Raw genomic sequence first — 14,038 nt, 5'->3', positions numbered from 1 at the left:
TTATCTGCCCTTCCTGTCAGCTGGTCCCCATGCCCTGTACCCCAGCCAACCACCAGTGAAAACATCAGTGAATGGGGCCGAAGCCCAGGGGAACTCAAAAGGAAGTGGAGGTCACACGCCGGTTGGGGGCTGTGCAAGACAGGGCCTGCCGGGTGGGTGGGCCGTCCCAGGACAAAAGCACAGATAGTCACAGCTCCACTGCACAGCGGACGGAAAGTGAAAGTCGCTCAGTCGTGTCCGACTCTTTGTGACCCCCATGGACTATACAGTCCATGGAATTCTCTAGGCCAGAACACTGGAGTGGGTAGCCTTTCCCTTCTCCAGGGGATCTTCCCAACCCAGCGATCAAACCCAGGTCTCCCGCACTGCGGGTGGATTCTTTACCAGCTGAGCCACAAGGGAAGCCCAGGTGGTGGATGCCAATGGAGGGGAAAGAAAATAAACACACGCTTTCTGAGGGCTTCTGTCAGTTTCTGTTGGTTTCGTTTTGTTTTGAACACTAAGATTTATTTTCAAACAGCACACAGACACCTGTGGGGCTGGGCCGGGCCAGGCTGGTGACTGGGCCCGAAGTCTCTGGAGACCCTGCAACCCACCCACAGCAGCTGCCAGGAAAGGAGACCCTGGCCCAGGCAGCACGGCCCAAGCTTCAGGCAAGCGCGGTGGCGTGGTGCCCCCAGGCCCCGCCCCGTGGCCGGGTGCACACGCTGTGGCGGCCGTGACACCCCGTGGGCGAGGGCGGGGAGGCGGCCAGGAGCTCAACTAGGGAACACAGCAGCTTCAGGAACACTGGTGACTCTGCCGGACTCGCCGAAACCAGGCTCTTTGGAAAACAACCTCATCTTTGGGAGAACACCTCCTGGCTTAGGTCTCTCCTCTCAATTTCCCTTTACTTCTCAAATATTTAAAAACAAAAACAAAGAAAGAAAACACACGTTTTTCGGGAGAAGGTGCTGTTCTTCGCGCGCCCAGAGCTCCGCCAGCCGCGCTCTCACTGTACTCGCTCGGTGAAGTTCTCGGGGAAGACGCCCCGGCATTTCTCCAGCTCCTTGTGCTGGTTCCAGTCACTCTCCTTCACGCCCATGAGCCAGCCTTCATCCTAAGGGGGAGCGAGCAAGGTTGCATGGGGAGGAGGGCACTCACACCTACAGGCTGGGCCCTCCTTCAGCCGGCTCATTTCTCCTAGGCTGTCAGACCCGCCTTAGGACGCCTCTGCCAAGCAGCACTTCCTGCTTTTCCTCTCAGGACCCAAACTGACACCCCCTACCCCCAGGAGCCATCCCAGCCTTCAGCAGGCAGACTTAACCCTTTGTTGTTTGGTGAGTCCTCCTCACTGCAGAAAGATCGCTTGACTGTCGCACTGGTCCAAACACCTCTAAACAACTCCCTCAGTCCCCACCAAAGAGCTTCTCACTGGCTGGTGCCCACAGAGGACGGAGCGATCAGCTGTCCTCCCCGCCTTCTACAAACAGTGCATTGGCCGCTTAAAAGCTTCCAGAGTGACCTGAGTTGTTCCACCAAGCCCTCCAAGCTGAACCTGACCTTTGCCTTAATCCTGACCCCTCACAGGGATCATCCATTCAAGCCCTGACAAGCCTTGACCCTGGGCCTGCGGTGGCCACATACCCTGCCTGAAGCCAAGCCCATTGCTGCCCCTGGAGCTGGGCCATCCCTGGGACCTACGCACATGGTTACCTGCCTTGTCCTACACCCGACGTGGGTCCTATGTGAGCCGCGTCTACCCATCACAGACAGCTCTCGCTGTGTGCTGGGGGACCAGGACTCTGCTCTTGAGAACCCCACCCAGCCCAGGGCTGGCCCACCAGGGAGATCAGTGGAGACCTGGGGCTTTAGGAGAAGTAACTAATTCAGCACCAGGCCCAGGAAAGCCTTCTTATTCAAACCTCCCAGCCCAAGGTGGGCTCAAAAAGTACCCAGTAGCCTCAAGCTCCAGCCCAGGACGCCCCAGCCAGGTTGGCCTCACTCCACACCCGGCCCTCCTCCCCGACTCAGTCACTCTGATAACTAGATCACACAGACGTGTTGATGACTAAAAGCTCAGGAGTCCCGCCAGGTCTGCTCCGCACCATAGCTGCCACCTGGATATCCACATGGGCACCCCCACGCACCATCAATGCCCCACAATCAAGGGCTCCTGCTGAGGGGCCACGGCAATCTGAACTAAGCAGCCTGCCTGGAACCTAGCGGGGGCAATTCTGTCCCACGCTGAGCCTCCCAGGATCGCTGGGACCCACTCTGAGGACGTTCACTAACAAAGCAAGGCCGCAGGAGGAGAAGGGTCTGGGATGCTTCGGGGTGAGGACCAGCTGGGGACAGGGCCGGAGACTCAGGGGTCTCTCCCTGTGGGCAGGGACGTGTGCGGTCCTTGTGGACAGGGCAGGGGCAGCGGGAGGCTGCAGCGCAGGCTGGGCGGTGGGGGAGGCCCATGGAGAGGCAGCCAGGGGTCCTGTCCTGGAAGAGGGTGACCGCGGAGGGGCAGGGAAGGGAGACGATGACGAAGGAACTGAGATGCAGAGAGCCCAGAGGAAGGCAGACGGAGCCTGAGGAGAGGAGAAAGCAGGAGGCGAGAGACTGAGGTGGGAAGAGGGTCAACAGCCCAGGGGGGCTGGAAGGGAAGGAGATGCTCGGTGGTGGGCAGAGGCCACAGGTTGGCTGGCAGGGCTCTGCTGCCCCCTGCTGGCTGCCGTGCCTCCCGCAGAGCCAGCCTCACCTGCTCCTCTGGGTTCTGGAAGGGGATCACCAGCACCACATCCCCAGCCTTGAGCTGCAGCTCGTCCGTGTCAGTGGCCGTGTAGTCGTGCTGGGCCTGCACCTGCAGAGGGTGGGGGAGAGCTGACACCCCCTCCCTCGGCGACCTTTGTCCCCCCTGCAGTCCCATGGGCGCCGGGAGCAAGTGAACGCAGCAGGAACAGGGCTGGGGCACCACCTCACAACTGGGGAGCGGGGTGGCGGGGGGGGGGGGGGAGGCGTGGGATGGTTCTGGCCAGCCCCATAGCCGAGGGCCCAAGGAGATTGCAAGTCAGCAGGCCAGACTCACCTTGAACATGAACCCCGGGGGCAGGTCCAGACGTCCTGCCCCGCTGCCGCTCTCCACCGTGCCATTCACAGTTGCCGAGAAGGTCTCCACGACCACCGCAGGGAGAGAGCTCTGGCGGGGGAGGAGAGCAGGTCAGTGACAGCGGGGAGGGGGCCCCGGAGGGCGGGCCGCGCCGGCAGAGGAGGGGGGTGTCTGCGCCTGACGCCAGACCAGCGGGCCTCCAGGTTCCTCGACAGGAACTGTGACCTGGACCAGCACAGAGCAAGACACGGGCTAGGGAGCCGCGAGCGGCGGGGAGGAATCACAGGGCCTGGGTCCCTGGCATCTTACGGAGGCTGCTTCACTTGCGGTCGTCTCCCCGGGCTCCTGGGCTCCAGCCGCCTCCGAGGCCTCCGCTGGCTGCAACATAAATGCCACGTGGGGTCAGATGCAAGACAGGGCGAGCTGGCCAGAACAAGGAGACGTTGCAGAGGGCCAGTGCCTCTGTCCAGTACAGGGAGGCCCTGAAGGAAAGGCCCTGGGCATGGGAAGCAGCTGGAGAAGGCGCTGGCAGGCACACAGACCCCGGACCCCAAGTGACGAGCTGCTGAGAAGCCCAGCACAGGCCCCTGGGCCCCCTCACAGGCTCTGCCTTCTAAGCCCAAACCCTGGTCAAGCCTCGGCTTCCTTCTTCTCACCTGCCCAGCCCCACTGGCCCCTCACAGGTGGCCCCCATGGTGAAGGCCCAGGCAGGGCACCGTGGACGCTGCCTGGCTGCAGTCAGGCCGACCTGGGTCTGCCCTGAGACTCAGCCATGTCTGAGTTCTGGGAGCAATCACTCAACCCTCCTGGCCCCCAGGAGGAAATGTCTAGGTTAGGCTGAAGATTAAAGGAGAATTCTGTAAAGTGCCCACTGTAAACCAGGAGGCCATCTCAACATACCTCCTTCCCTCCGCGGGGGGCCTGAGCTAGGAGGCTGGTGCTGGCCAGCAGACGAGGGGCTGACCGGATCTGCACCCCTCCAGCACCAGTGACCGACAAGCCCTGTCCAGGGGCCTCCTCGCTAAAGGCTCACCCTCAGTCCCACCGTGGTCCCTCCTGTGCCCCTTCCTCCGGCCTCTTCCTCCATGCCACACCCCCAAGAGGCAGGGGAGGGGAGGCACGCTGACAAGGCACTTACTTGGGCAGGCCCCGGCTCGGCCGTCTGGCTGGGCCAGGCCACAGCAAAGGTGCCCTCGGCAGCGCTGGGCTCCTTGGAAGGCAGGCTGCCGGCTGGATTCTCTGTGGGCTAGTGCCGGGGCCAGCGGGGGGAACGGGGAGGGAGGGCCGGGGCCGGCAGGGGTGGCGGGTGTCAGGCGGGGTGGGAGACAAGAGAAGAAGGCGGTGAGCGGCCAGCGTGGGCCAGCTGAATGCCCAGAGGGCAGGGAGGTGTGGATGTGCCGCAGGAGCGCAGCCCCTGCCAGGCAAGCGGCACTGCCCGCCGGCACCAGACTTCCGCGGGCCTCCCCCAGCGAAGCTTCGCGAGCCCCGGGCCTGGGCTGCCGGCACCTTCACGCCAGCCCCTCCTGCTCCTGCAGGAGCTCCATCGCCGGCTGTGGGCATCCCCTGCCCCCCGAGCCTCCGTCCCTGAGCCCCCAGGTGACGGCGGGCCCCGTCCGGCCTCAGGCCGCCTGTCCTGCTCCTCGAGTTGCCTCCCCTCTCTCCTGTGTCCCACCAGCTCGCTAGTCCCACTGCCCTGTGGGGCCTCTGCGGACAGAAAACCCCTCCACCCCAAGACCCCCTGCACCCCAGACCTGGGCCCAGTACGGGGACACCCCATCCACCCTGGGGACCAGCTGGTGACTATCTAGGGCCATTCACAGCCCCTGAAAACTGGGCTGCACCCTGGGGAACTCTTCAGAGGCTGAACTGAGGGGCCCTTTCCCAAAGGGCCTGGCCGAAGGCGCAGGGTCCCTAAGGGCGGGCGGCGCGGCCGTGCGTGCACCTGTGAACAGTGCGGCACGAGGTGGCACGGGCCGCACACGGCGCAGCGGCTCCGCTGAGGGCGGGCACAGAGCCAGCACAGCTTACCTCCCAGAGGTCCCAGGGAATCGACTGAGCGCAGAGAGGGGAGAAGGACAGTTAGCATGGAGGTTAGAGACAGGCAGGCAAGCAGTCCCCGGGGGCCCCACCCCAGGCCCACCCCGGGGCCCTCGAGCCGGCAGGTGCGGGGCAGAGCAGCGCTAGGCTGAGGCCTCCGGAGGACCGAGGCCTCCAGAGGACCGAGGCCTGGACACCTTCAGGGAGACGGCGGCCACAGGCCAGGGCGCGCCCACACCCAGGGCTTGGACGGACTGTGTGAGCTGCTAGGCGGGTATGCAGCTGACCTCCTGAGGGGCCTCTTACTGACCTGTTGTCAGGACCAAGGGAGGTGACAAGAGCGGGGACCTCCAGGGGAAGACCTCCAGGGGAAGGGCAGTGAGTGGGAGGAGAGCCCAGGGACCCCAAAATCCCCAAAGGAGGTTGGTGGGCAGACGTGAACCCAGGCCCCGGTGCCCAGAGGCCAGCGGGCCCATGGGCGGTGGTGGGCTCGCACCAACCTGACCGGAGGGCGTGGGCGCTTTCACAGGGCTTGCCACAGGCGGGAGGGGGTCAAAGTCCAGGTCCAGCAGACTGGCCTGCTCCGAGAAAGGCCCCGGGGCCTCAAACTTGGCAGCAGCGGCAGAGAGGAAGGCAGTTAGTGACGGGCAGCAAGCGCTCAGCCGGGGCGCGCACAGCAGGCTCCTCTCCCAGACACACCCACCGACACACGGACAGGCCCGTCCCACACGCCTGGCACCAGCCCACCCTCACAAGGACACACCTGGGGCCAGCTCGCCCTCAGCTGGGCAGCTACCCCCAGACCAATGCCCACAGGCCGAGGAGATGTCCCAGTGCGCACGCCCAACAACTCCCCTGATCTCGTGCTCCTTCCAGAAGTGGCCCAGCCACACTCCGGCCTGGACAAGACCACGCAGCCCCTCTGGCTCAGAGGAGCTTTACACAGGCACGGGCTGTCCCAGATGGACAGGTGGTCCCCCAGTGACCCCTACCCCCAGCCCGTTCAGGGCCGACCGAGCCAGCACACAGTGCCCGGGAGCCCCATCGTAAACACGGGGGTCCCCAACACGGGAGCACCATGTTCACAGTGCAGGGCCCTCTCCAGCCACCCACAGTCCCTTCAGCAGGGCTGAGCACAGCCCAGGGATGTGCTTGGAGCAGGCACGGTCCCCAGGAGACCGCAGTGCGGTGGCACTACCCACACTGCGAGAAGCCAGCAGCTTAGTAAGCGGGGCCAGACGACCACGGAAGACGTCTTCCCAGAGCCGGCCCCAGTCCAGTGGACACACTGCCACCCTACGCGGATGGCTTGCTCAACTGCATCCCCGCCTCATACAAGGGGCTCCCGGGACCGGGAGTACTCTGCCTGCCCTGCCTTGGCCCAGGGTGCTATCCCTAAAGCAGAGCTGAGAGGGCCACAGCCCCACAAGCCCAGGGCAGCCAGCTCCCTCCCTACCCCCTTGATGGTGCCCAGAACTGATGGGACTCGCCCTCCAGCCCAAGGCACCCGAGATCCTCCATTTAGAAGGGCCCAAGACCTGGGAGCACGGGCAGGGCACTCCTGGAGGGCCTTCCCAGCTGAGCTGTGGCCTGTCCAGGGAGGCCAAGACCAGGGTCCTGAGAAGGACTGGAGTTGCCAACCCACAGCTCAGGGGACAAGGGGCTGAGCTCAGAAACCCCAGACCGAGCGGACTCACTCCCGCCCTGTGGTCACCCCCAGCCACAGACTCCCCTTTAGGTCAAGCCCTGTCCAGTGAGCCCGGGAGGAAGGTCAACACTGTCTCTCTGGCATCAGTCCAGGACTGTGGAGGCTGAGCTCTGAGTGCCCTCCAGCCAGGGACAGGTAGCATTTCTCTCCCCAAGGTCGCCCCACCGCACACCCTCTCTCAGAAGTCAGCCAAGCCCAGACAGATGGCCCCTCAGATTCCGAGTGGACAGGGTCACCAGGCCGAGGGCAGGCTGCGTCCTCTGCCCCACCTCCCAGCAGTTCAGCCTCCCCCCACTCAGGCCGGGAGCTGTCCCCTGAGCGTAAGGACACAGGCTACTCAGCCCTGGCCAGCAGAGCAGCCCCATCAGCACAGCGTCATGGACGGACCAGTCCACCCCCGCCCCAGGTAACAGAACCCATGGGGGCACTGCCCAACCCACCAGGCAGGGCCTCAGCTCCCAGGAGTGGGCAGAGAGACAGCAGGAGAGGCATGCAGGGAGCAGGGCAGGGCAGACCGCCTGGCTGCAGCTGAGGCCCGCAGTTCCTCACCAGTTCAGTGGGAACAACCCCTCCCAGGGAGGACTGAACACTGAGCCGGGCCAGAGGGTCAGCGGCTGGCTGCACTCCCCGTGCAGCGTCTACCAGCCCTTACGTGCCCCTGAGGCGGAGGCGGGCTCCAGGCAGTGAGCACCCCAGCTGCAGTCTGCCCGCAGGTCGTGGTTTCCCCAAGAGCCCAGGAGCACCTTGAGCCAGCCTCAGCTACGCTCTGCAGAGGGGCTCCCTCCCAGGTCCCCAAGCCAGGGCATCACCCGCCTGCCCCCAGCCATCTGTACCGAAAGTTCCAAGCTTAATCCGAAGCCCTCCTGCGGGGGCTTGAAGCCCACTCAGCCACGGCCCCTTATAGCAGGAAACGCTGTCCTGTGCTCCCAAAGGCCTCTTTGGCCACATGCACACACTCCAGTCCTGCCCCTCCCCTCCAGGCCTCTGAGCTTGTGCAGAGGAAGACCCCTGGCAGGGAAGGCCCACAGGAGCACCGCAACATGGGGCCCAGCGCAGCTTGGGACTGGCTGGCCTACACAAAAGGTGAGCGCGGCATAGACAGGGAGGCCTGGAAGCCAGGCTCAGAGAGGTCGGCGCACTGCGGCCTCTGTGAGCTGATCTGACCGCGGGCAGCCCACCTCCTCTGCCACCACAGCGACCTTCCCTGCTCCGCCCTCCCTTTGCCTTCTGGGAATGCACGTTGCACGCCTCCGAGGGCGGCTACAGCAGCCTCCCTGCTCTGTGACCCGGCCACCGCTGCACCCCTGTGCGGTGACGGCACTTCTGGAAGCTGGAGTCTTGGTGCCTTGGAGGGCTCCCGAGCTGTGCACTGGTCCGGTGGCCTCCTCACCTGACGCTGACCTCATGCCCTTCCTGAGCCTGCCTCCCACCCCTCCCAGCCTACATACGAGCGGCCACCTCTGGCTACACACTGCGTCTGCTCATAGCCACTTGGCAAACTTCACTTGCTCCAGGAAGTCTTCCCTGATTGGCCCAGGTCCTCTGAGCCGCCCACCCCTCTGGGCCACAATGTCAACGGACACTGGAGGCCACTGTTGAGTCAGCCATCTCTATAAGGATCATTTGCCCATGTCCCTCCGTTAGCCACATGCTCAGAGAGAAATGAAGAATGATGGGCGGGGGAGTGGGCGGATGTGCGAGAAGGAGGCTCAGAACCAATCCCTGCAGTCGGCCTCCTGGCTTCTGAGGCAGAGGCACAGGGCATGGGATGGAGGGGAAGGCCATGCACACCCCGAAAGAGCAAGAGAAGGTGGAGAGCTGGGCCGCGGTGGCCGCGGCTGACCTGGGAAGGGGTGGTCACGCTGATCTCGGGGACAAACGTGTCGTCAAACAAGCTGAGGATCTGCTCCTGCTTGACCTCCTTGGACGGGGTGTGTTTGGGAGGCGGAGGGACTGGTGGGCCTTTCCGAAGCTGTGGGTCGGCAGCAGGTGAGGGGGCCGCGTGGAAAGGCGCAGCGGAGCGTGGGAGTGGGGGAGACAGACAGAGACAAAGCCACCGTTAGTCAGCTCCCGGCCACGGCCCCGCCAGCAACCGAGGAACACGGACGAGGAAAGTCACTGCCCCCAGAACTCCGACACAGAGACCAAAAGGGCCCCGGGAGCAGCTGAGGCCCGGCGGTCAGGAAGCCTGCAGAGAGAGAGGAGGGTCGGAGGGCAAGGCAGTGAACAACAGGAGAAAGGGAGAGAGCAAGGCAGAAAAGAAGGCAGGACGGGCCTGCCAGGCTGCCAGGGGCTGCGTCGGAGGGTCTGGCTCTCGCTGCTCTTGGTGGGGAAGCCGAGGAGAGAAATGGGCGCTGCGAGAGAGCTGGCACCCAGGCCCCCTGCCCTCTGCCCAGCCTCCTGCCCCCGCCCCCGGAGGAGCTGAAGTCCAGACTCGGGAGGCCGCCGTGGAGGCAGCATGCAGCCAGGGCCCCGCCGAGGGCCACACACCTGCCCACCAAGCCTGGGTTTCCTCACTCGTCAAGTTGAGGCGATAAGAGTATCCACCTCACAGGCTAGTGTGAGGACAATGAATGAAGATACAGAAAGGCTGGCGCGGGGTGCGGCCCAGAGTAAGTGTCTGAGTGTGGGCTCTCATCACCCTCTCAGCATCGCTCTCCTAATCAGCTGTGAAGCCTGCAACCGGCAGAGCTGCGGCCGGGAGCCTAGTGGCTGGTTGCAGGTTGGGGGCTGGGGGTGGCAGTCAGCCCGTCAGGGCTCAGATGGGGCTGCACAGTGGACCCCACTCCTCCTTTCTCCCTTTCCGGCTCCTGGGGACGCTGCAGAAACCTGGAAGAAACTGGGTTAGGGGAGGGCCCTCACCGAGCCCCTCCTCTCGCCGGCCCTTTCAGGGTCCTGGGTGCCCCCTACCCCCGCAGGAAAGGAGGTGAAGCAGAGGAAGAGGCAGACCCGGATGCTCTGGGGGCTGAGGGCCCTGGAGCCTGTGTCTCCGCAAGAAAGAAAGATGGAGAGAGTTCAGCAGCCCAGAGGCCAGGGAGAGGGAAGAAGGGGAGCTGCAGCAGGGTGGGGGCGTCAGACTGTCACAGAGGCCCCTGGGAGGGGCCGGGACCACAGAGAGGAGCCTGGGCCCACAGGGACAGGGACTGGAAGGAGCGGGATGACGGCAGAGCAGGAAGAAGCAAGGGAGGGGACAGGCCACCAAGACAGGTACCTACCTGAGACGGGGACTTGGGGAGGGCAGCCCCGGGGGTGGCTGCGCCAGCCGGCTCGGGCTCATGGTTGACTCTGATCTCGGGCGTGGCAGCAGGGGAGCCGTCGGGCGGCGGCGAGGGGCTCTTGTTCCCTTTTGCAGGCGCACTGTCACTGCAGAGAGAGAGGAGGGAGAGCGAGCCCGATGGAGGGAGGTGGAGGTGTCCGAGAGAGAGCGGAAGCGTGTGTGTGTGTGGCAGGCTGTGTGCACCCACCGATGCCCCGGGGACCCGCGCGTGGAAATGTGCGCGCACGTGTGTGTGTCCATGTAGATCCTGGGAGACTGAGGGTGCTCGTGTGTCCACAGACTCACTGTGAAAATATGACGCCCGTGTGTGCTTGAGTGCGTGTCCCCACGCATCCATGTGTGAATGCGCAAGAGAGCAGGTGGAAATGAGGCACACAGGCATGAGCACTGGGGACACGCAGGCGTCTGCAGCAGGGCCTGCCCTGGACACAGTGACAACCCCACCCCAGCTGGAGGAGCAGGGCGGGTCCCCGGGAGGCATCGCCAGGCGGGATCCCCAGCCTCGTGCAGGGGCGCTGAGCCCACAGCAGGAGAAAGCCAAACATCGTAGAAGCAAAGAGAGTATCATCTGACACGGCACGCAGCAGCCCCTGTGCTCAGGGCGAGCCTGCTCCTCAGCCTGGCCCCAGGGGCCTCTGGGCCGGGCTGCCTGCCATCCGCCCCTCACCCCAGCCAGCCCCACCTCCAGGGCCCGGCTGCCCACCACACCAGAGGGGCTGGCTCCGAGCTTTTGCTCCTGCGGGTCCTCCCAGGTATCCTGGGTGACCAGCAGAGGCCACAGGCAGAGGGGCTAGATAAAGGGGGTGTCTCAGGGCCTGGATGAAGAGGGAGAAGCCATGTCAAGTCTCAGTACTGACAAGGACAAACGGCATGCACAGCCCACCACTTGGGCGCAAAGCGGGCCGAAATAAAAACGTATGTCGTGCTTGCCTGGAGAGACTCTAGAACAGTGCTGACCGAGACTGACCTACAGGGGGCTGCTTACATTGATGTTTGAAAAGTGAAAGCGAAAGTCGCTCAGCCGTGTCTGACTCTTTGCGACCCCATGCACTATACAGTCCATGGTATAGTCCATGGGATTCTCCAGGCCAGAATACAGGAGTGGGTAGCCTTTCTCTTCTCTAGAGGATCTTTCCAACCCAGGGGTCGAACCCAGATCTTCTGCATTGCAGGCAGATTCTTTACCAGCTGAGCCACAAGGGAAGCCCAAGAATACTGGAGTCGGTAGCCTATCCCTTCTCCAGGAGATCTTCCCAACCCAGGAATCGAACCGGGGCCTCCTGCATTGCAGGTGGATTCTTTACCACCTGAGCTGTCAGGGAAGCCCATATTTTATGTTTCTATGAAATAAAAATGCAGCTCCTCGGTCACACAGGCTACATTTTAAGTGCTCCCCGGACACATGGGGCGGACGGACACAGTGTTGGATGGGGCAAGTCCAGAAGGACAGACAGAAACTAGGAACCCTGTCGCCTGCCTGGGGGGTCTTTGCCTCCTTAATGACTGCATATACATCCAGTATATGAACACGCACACAGGCACAGATTATATGAACACGCACACACCCACACGGAATTCCTACAACTTGGCATGCTGCAGCGACTCTCTCCCCGAGCCTCCCAGGCCTCCCTTCCGGCGGATCCTGCACTCCTGTTCGGGCTGCAGCCCGAGAGGAACGTGCTCAGGTGGTCTGCCCACCCTCCCCGCCACCCCCGATGCCCACCGACACCTCTCTGCCTTCTGCCACCCCAACACACACCACACGAGGGAAGGCGGGTTAGGGGTTAGTGGCGCCCTCGGCTGGGCCAGGCACATGCATGGGGGGTCTGGGGGCTGTCCTCAGAGGCCCCCACAGCACGGCACTCCCTACTGGTACCTGTTCTTCTTTCTGCGCAGCCGGGAGAACAGTTTAGTTTTCTTTCTGTGGGGGTGGATGGGACGTGGAGGCCTTCATTTCGGGGAATGAGGATGTGGGACTGGCCTGATCCCTTCCCTCGCTGGCAGCCCCTCTGTGCTCGGAGGAGGACTAAGGGCTGAAGCACCCCCGACTCCCTGGGGGTGAAGAGGCCCCAAGCCTGCCCACGATCCCTGCTGTCCAGGGCCAAGGCGTTGGCATCTGGCCAGGCGCCCCGAGGTGATGTTGGCAGAACGAGCAGCAGATGTCCCCTGAACAGAACCTGGTGGGTGGCTCTTGGCGGGACAGCGCCAGCAGCCCTCCCTGCCCGGGGTCCAGCCACAGGAGCTCAGGACCCGGGAAGGAGCCGGGTCAGCGGACCAGCACGGGGCCCTGGGAAAAGGCCACTGGGCTGCCCTGGGGGCCACTCTGGAGTAAAGGAGGCTCACGAGCCTCCTCCGCAGCTTGTCCTTTCCTCTCAGACCAGCTGTTTCCCAAGGGCAGCCCGGCCCCCACTGCCTGCACGGCCCCCCTCCTCAGCCACCCTGTGTGTGCCGCCTTGATCTCCAGGCAGGAAGGTGACCTGTGAAACCGACGCCCTGGGGCCTTCATTTCCTGCAGGGCAGCCTGTGGGCTGCTCCCGCACTATTTTCAGGGAGAAGTGGGGCAGTGGCAGTCACGGAATACTGACTGCCTTCCTCCTCCCCAGTTACCCCAAGAACCCGATGCAACCACCCTGCGTGGCCGATAAGGAGAGCGAGGCGCACCGCAGCTCCACCCCATGCTGCGACGCACGGCACCTCAAGGACAGAGATGAAGGGAAGCCCCAGGCTCGCTGTGGTTTCCCGGGGGCTGCGGGCCAGGCGCATCCCCTCCTCCCTCGAGGTTTACCCCTCAGGAAGCAGGGCTCTCCTCTGTGCAGTGAGTGGTGGAAGGGGGCTCCCCGCTCCGAGGATCCCCTGAATCCTTCAGTCCCAGCCCTGCCTGCAAAGCAGTGGAGGCACCGCTTCTGGGCTCCACAGCGGAGGAAGCCAGGCTTGCACTGGGGGAGCCACAGACTGCCCAGGGTCGCTCCTTCTCAGATGGGGCACAGCCAAGGAGAAGGGGCGCCTTCGCCTGCTCCCCTGAGCACAGGGAGGCCAAGCCAGAAAGGCCCAACCCACAGGGGACTGCAGGAAGACGCCTTGCCCCAGCCGTCCGACACCTCCCTCAGCCCCCCAGCGCCCTCAGGGGACTCACACACCTCGGCTGGGCCTTGACTGTGAACGTGTTGCTCCCATGCTGCTTCTCCAGACTGACGAGCACATCGTTGAGGTTCTGGTTGAGCTGCAGGAGGGGCAGCAAGCAGGTTGGGTGGGGGCCGCCAGCCAGCCCCACCTCCCAGCGACCTCCCTGCTTCTCTTCTAGCCTAGCCCTGCCCTGTGCCTCTGCCTGGACCAGAACAGGCTCGTCTCTCTCCATCAGTGGGAGCTGGGAGCCAGCACACCAACCCCAGAAAGAAAACCAAGGAGGAAGTGGGCTGCGCTGCTGAGCAGTCACGGTCTCCGGGGACCCTCTTTCTCTTCTTTCTGCTCATAGGCACTTCCTAAAATGCCACATAAAGCTTGTACTGTGGCGTTTTGCTTGTTGTTTTTTTTTTTCCAACTTTGCAAATGAACTGTGGATCCTAACTGCTGAAGGCATTTGCCAAGATGCTTTTAGGCCACGTTACAGCTGACAGAGATTTCACCAAAAGCACCAGCAAGATGAGGGACTGACCCCGTGCATCTTGTGGTTCTGCTTACTGAAAATACTTCCCTCTCCTTCAGCCACTAGGAAGCCCAGAGCTGAATTTTCCTCCTGACTTTACAAATATTTTCTTCCCAAAACACATCTCTGCTTTTTTCTTTTAATTTTTCACAAGTTGTCTCATACTGAAGGGAAGAAGGAAAAGGGGACACAGGAAAAATCAGGCAGAAAACAATGCTCAGGGTGGTCCCTCAGGACAGGCCCCAAGGTGGCCAAAGCTCATTTCCTGTCCTGGGCCTGGAATCCCCCATGGTC

The 14,038-nt window shown here is 63.3% G+C and overlaps 1 protein-coding gene across 26 annotated transcripts in view; it reads right to left on the bottom strand.

Moving 5' to 3' along the window:
• Positions 1–461: 461 nt before the first annotated feature.
• BIN1 (bridging integrator 1) overlaps positions 462–14,038 on the bottom strand; it is a 54,783-nt gene continuing 41,206 nt past the window's right edge. For 3 of the 26 annotated variants that reach the window (XM_027964681.3, XM_042243608.2, XM_060411080.1), the window contains 11 exons: positions 13,239–13,321; positions 11,978–12,022; positions 10,040–10,187; positions 8,668–8,796; positions 5,617–5,724; positions 5,108–5,131; positions 4,218–4,325; positions 3,389–3,457; positions 3,059–3,169; positions 2,732–2,833; positions 462–1,099 (listed from right to left, as the gene is read on the bottom strand). In XM_027964681.3, coding sequence (XP_027820482.1) covers positions 992–1,099; positions 2,732–2,833; positions 3,059–3,169; positions 3,389–3,457; positions 4,218–4,325; positions 5,108–5,131; positions 5,617–5,724; positions 8,668–8,796; positions 10,040–10,187; positions 11,978–12,022; positions 13,239–13,321 — 1,035 coding nt within the window. In that variant the 3' untranslated portion in view covers positions 462–991. The remainder of the gene's footprint in view (positions 1,100–2,731; positions 2,834–3,058; positions 3,170–3,388; positions 3,458–4,217; positions 4,326–5,107; positions 5,132–5,616; positions 5,725–8,667; positions 8,797–10,039; positions 10,188–11,977; positions 12,023–13,238; positions 13,322–14,038) is intronic. The other 23 variants (XM_027964682.3, XM_027964684.3, XM_027964685.3 and 20 more) reach the window with 11 other exon arrangements.

Source organism: Ovis aries, chromosome 2 (genome assembly GCF_016772045.2).
Source record: "Ovis aries strain OAR_USU_Benz2616 breed Rambouillet chromosome 2, ARS-UI_Ramb_v3.0, whole genome shotgun sequence".
Taxonomy (NCBI): Eukaryota; Metazoa; Chordata; class Mammalia; order Artiodactyla; family Bovidae; genus Ovis; species Ovis aries.
The sequence above is the reverse complement of the archived record's forward strand: the minus strand, read 5'-3'. Positions and strand labels throughout refer to the sequence as shown.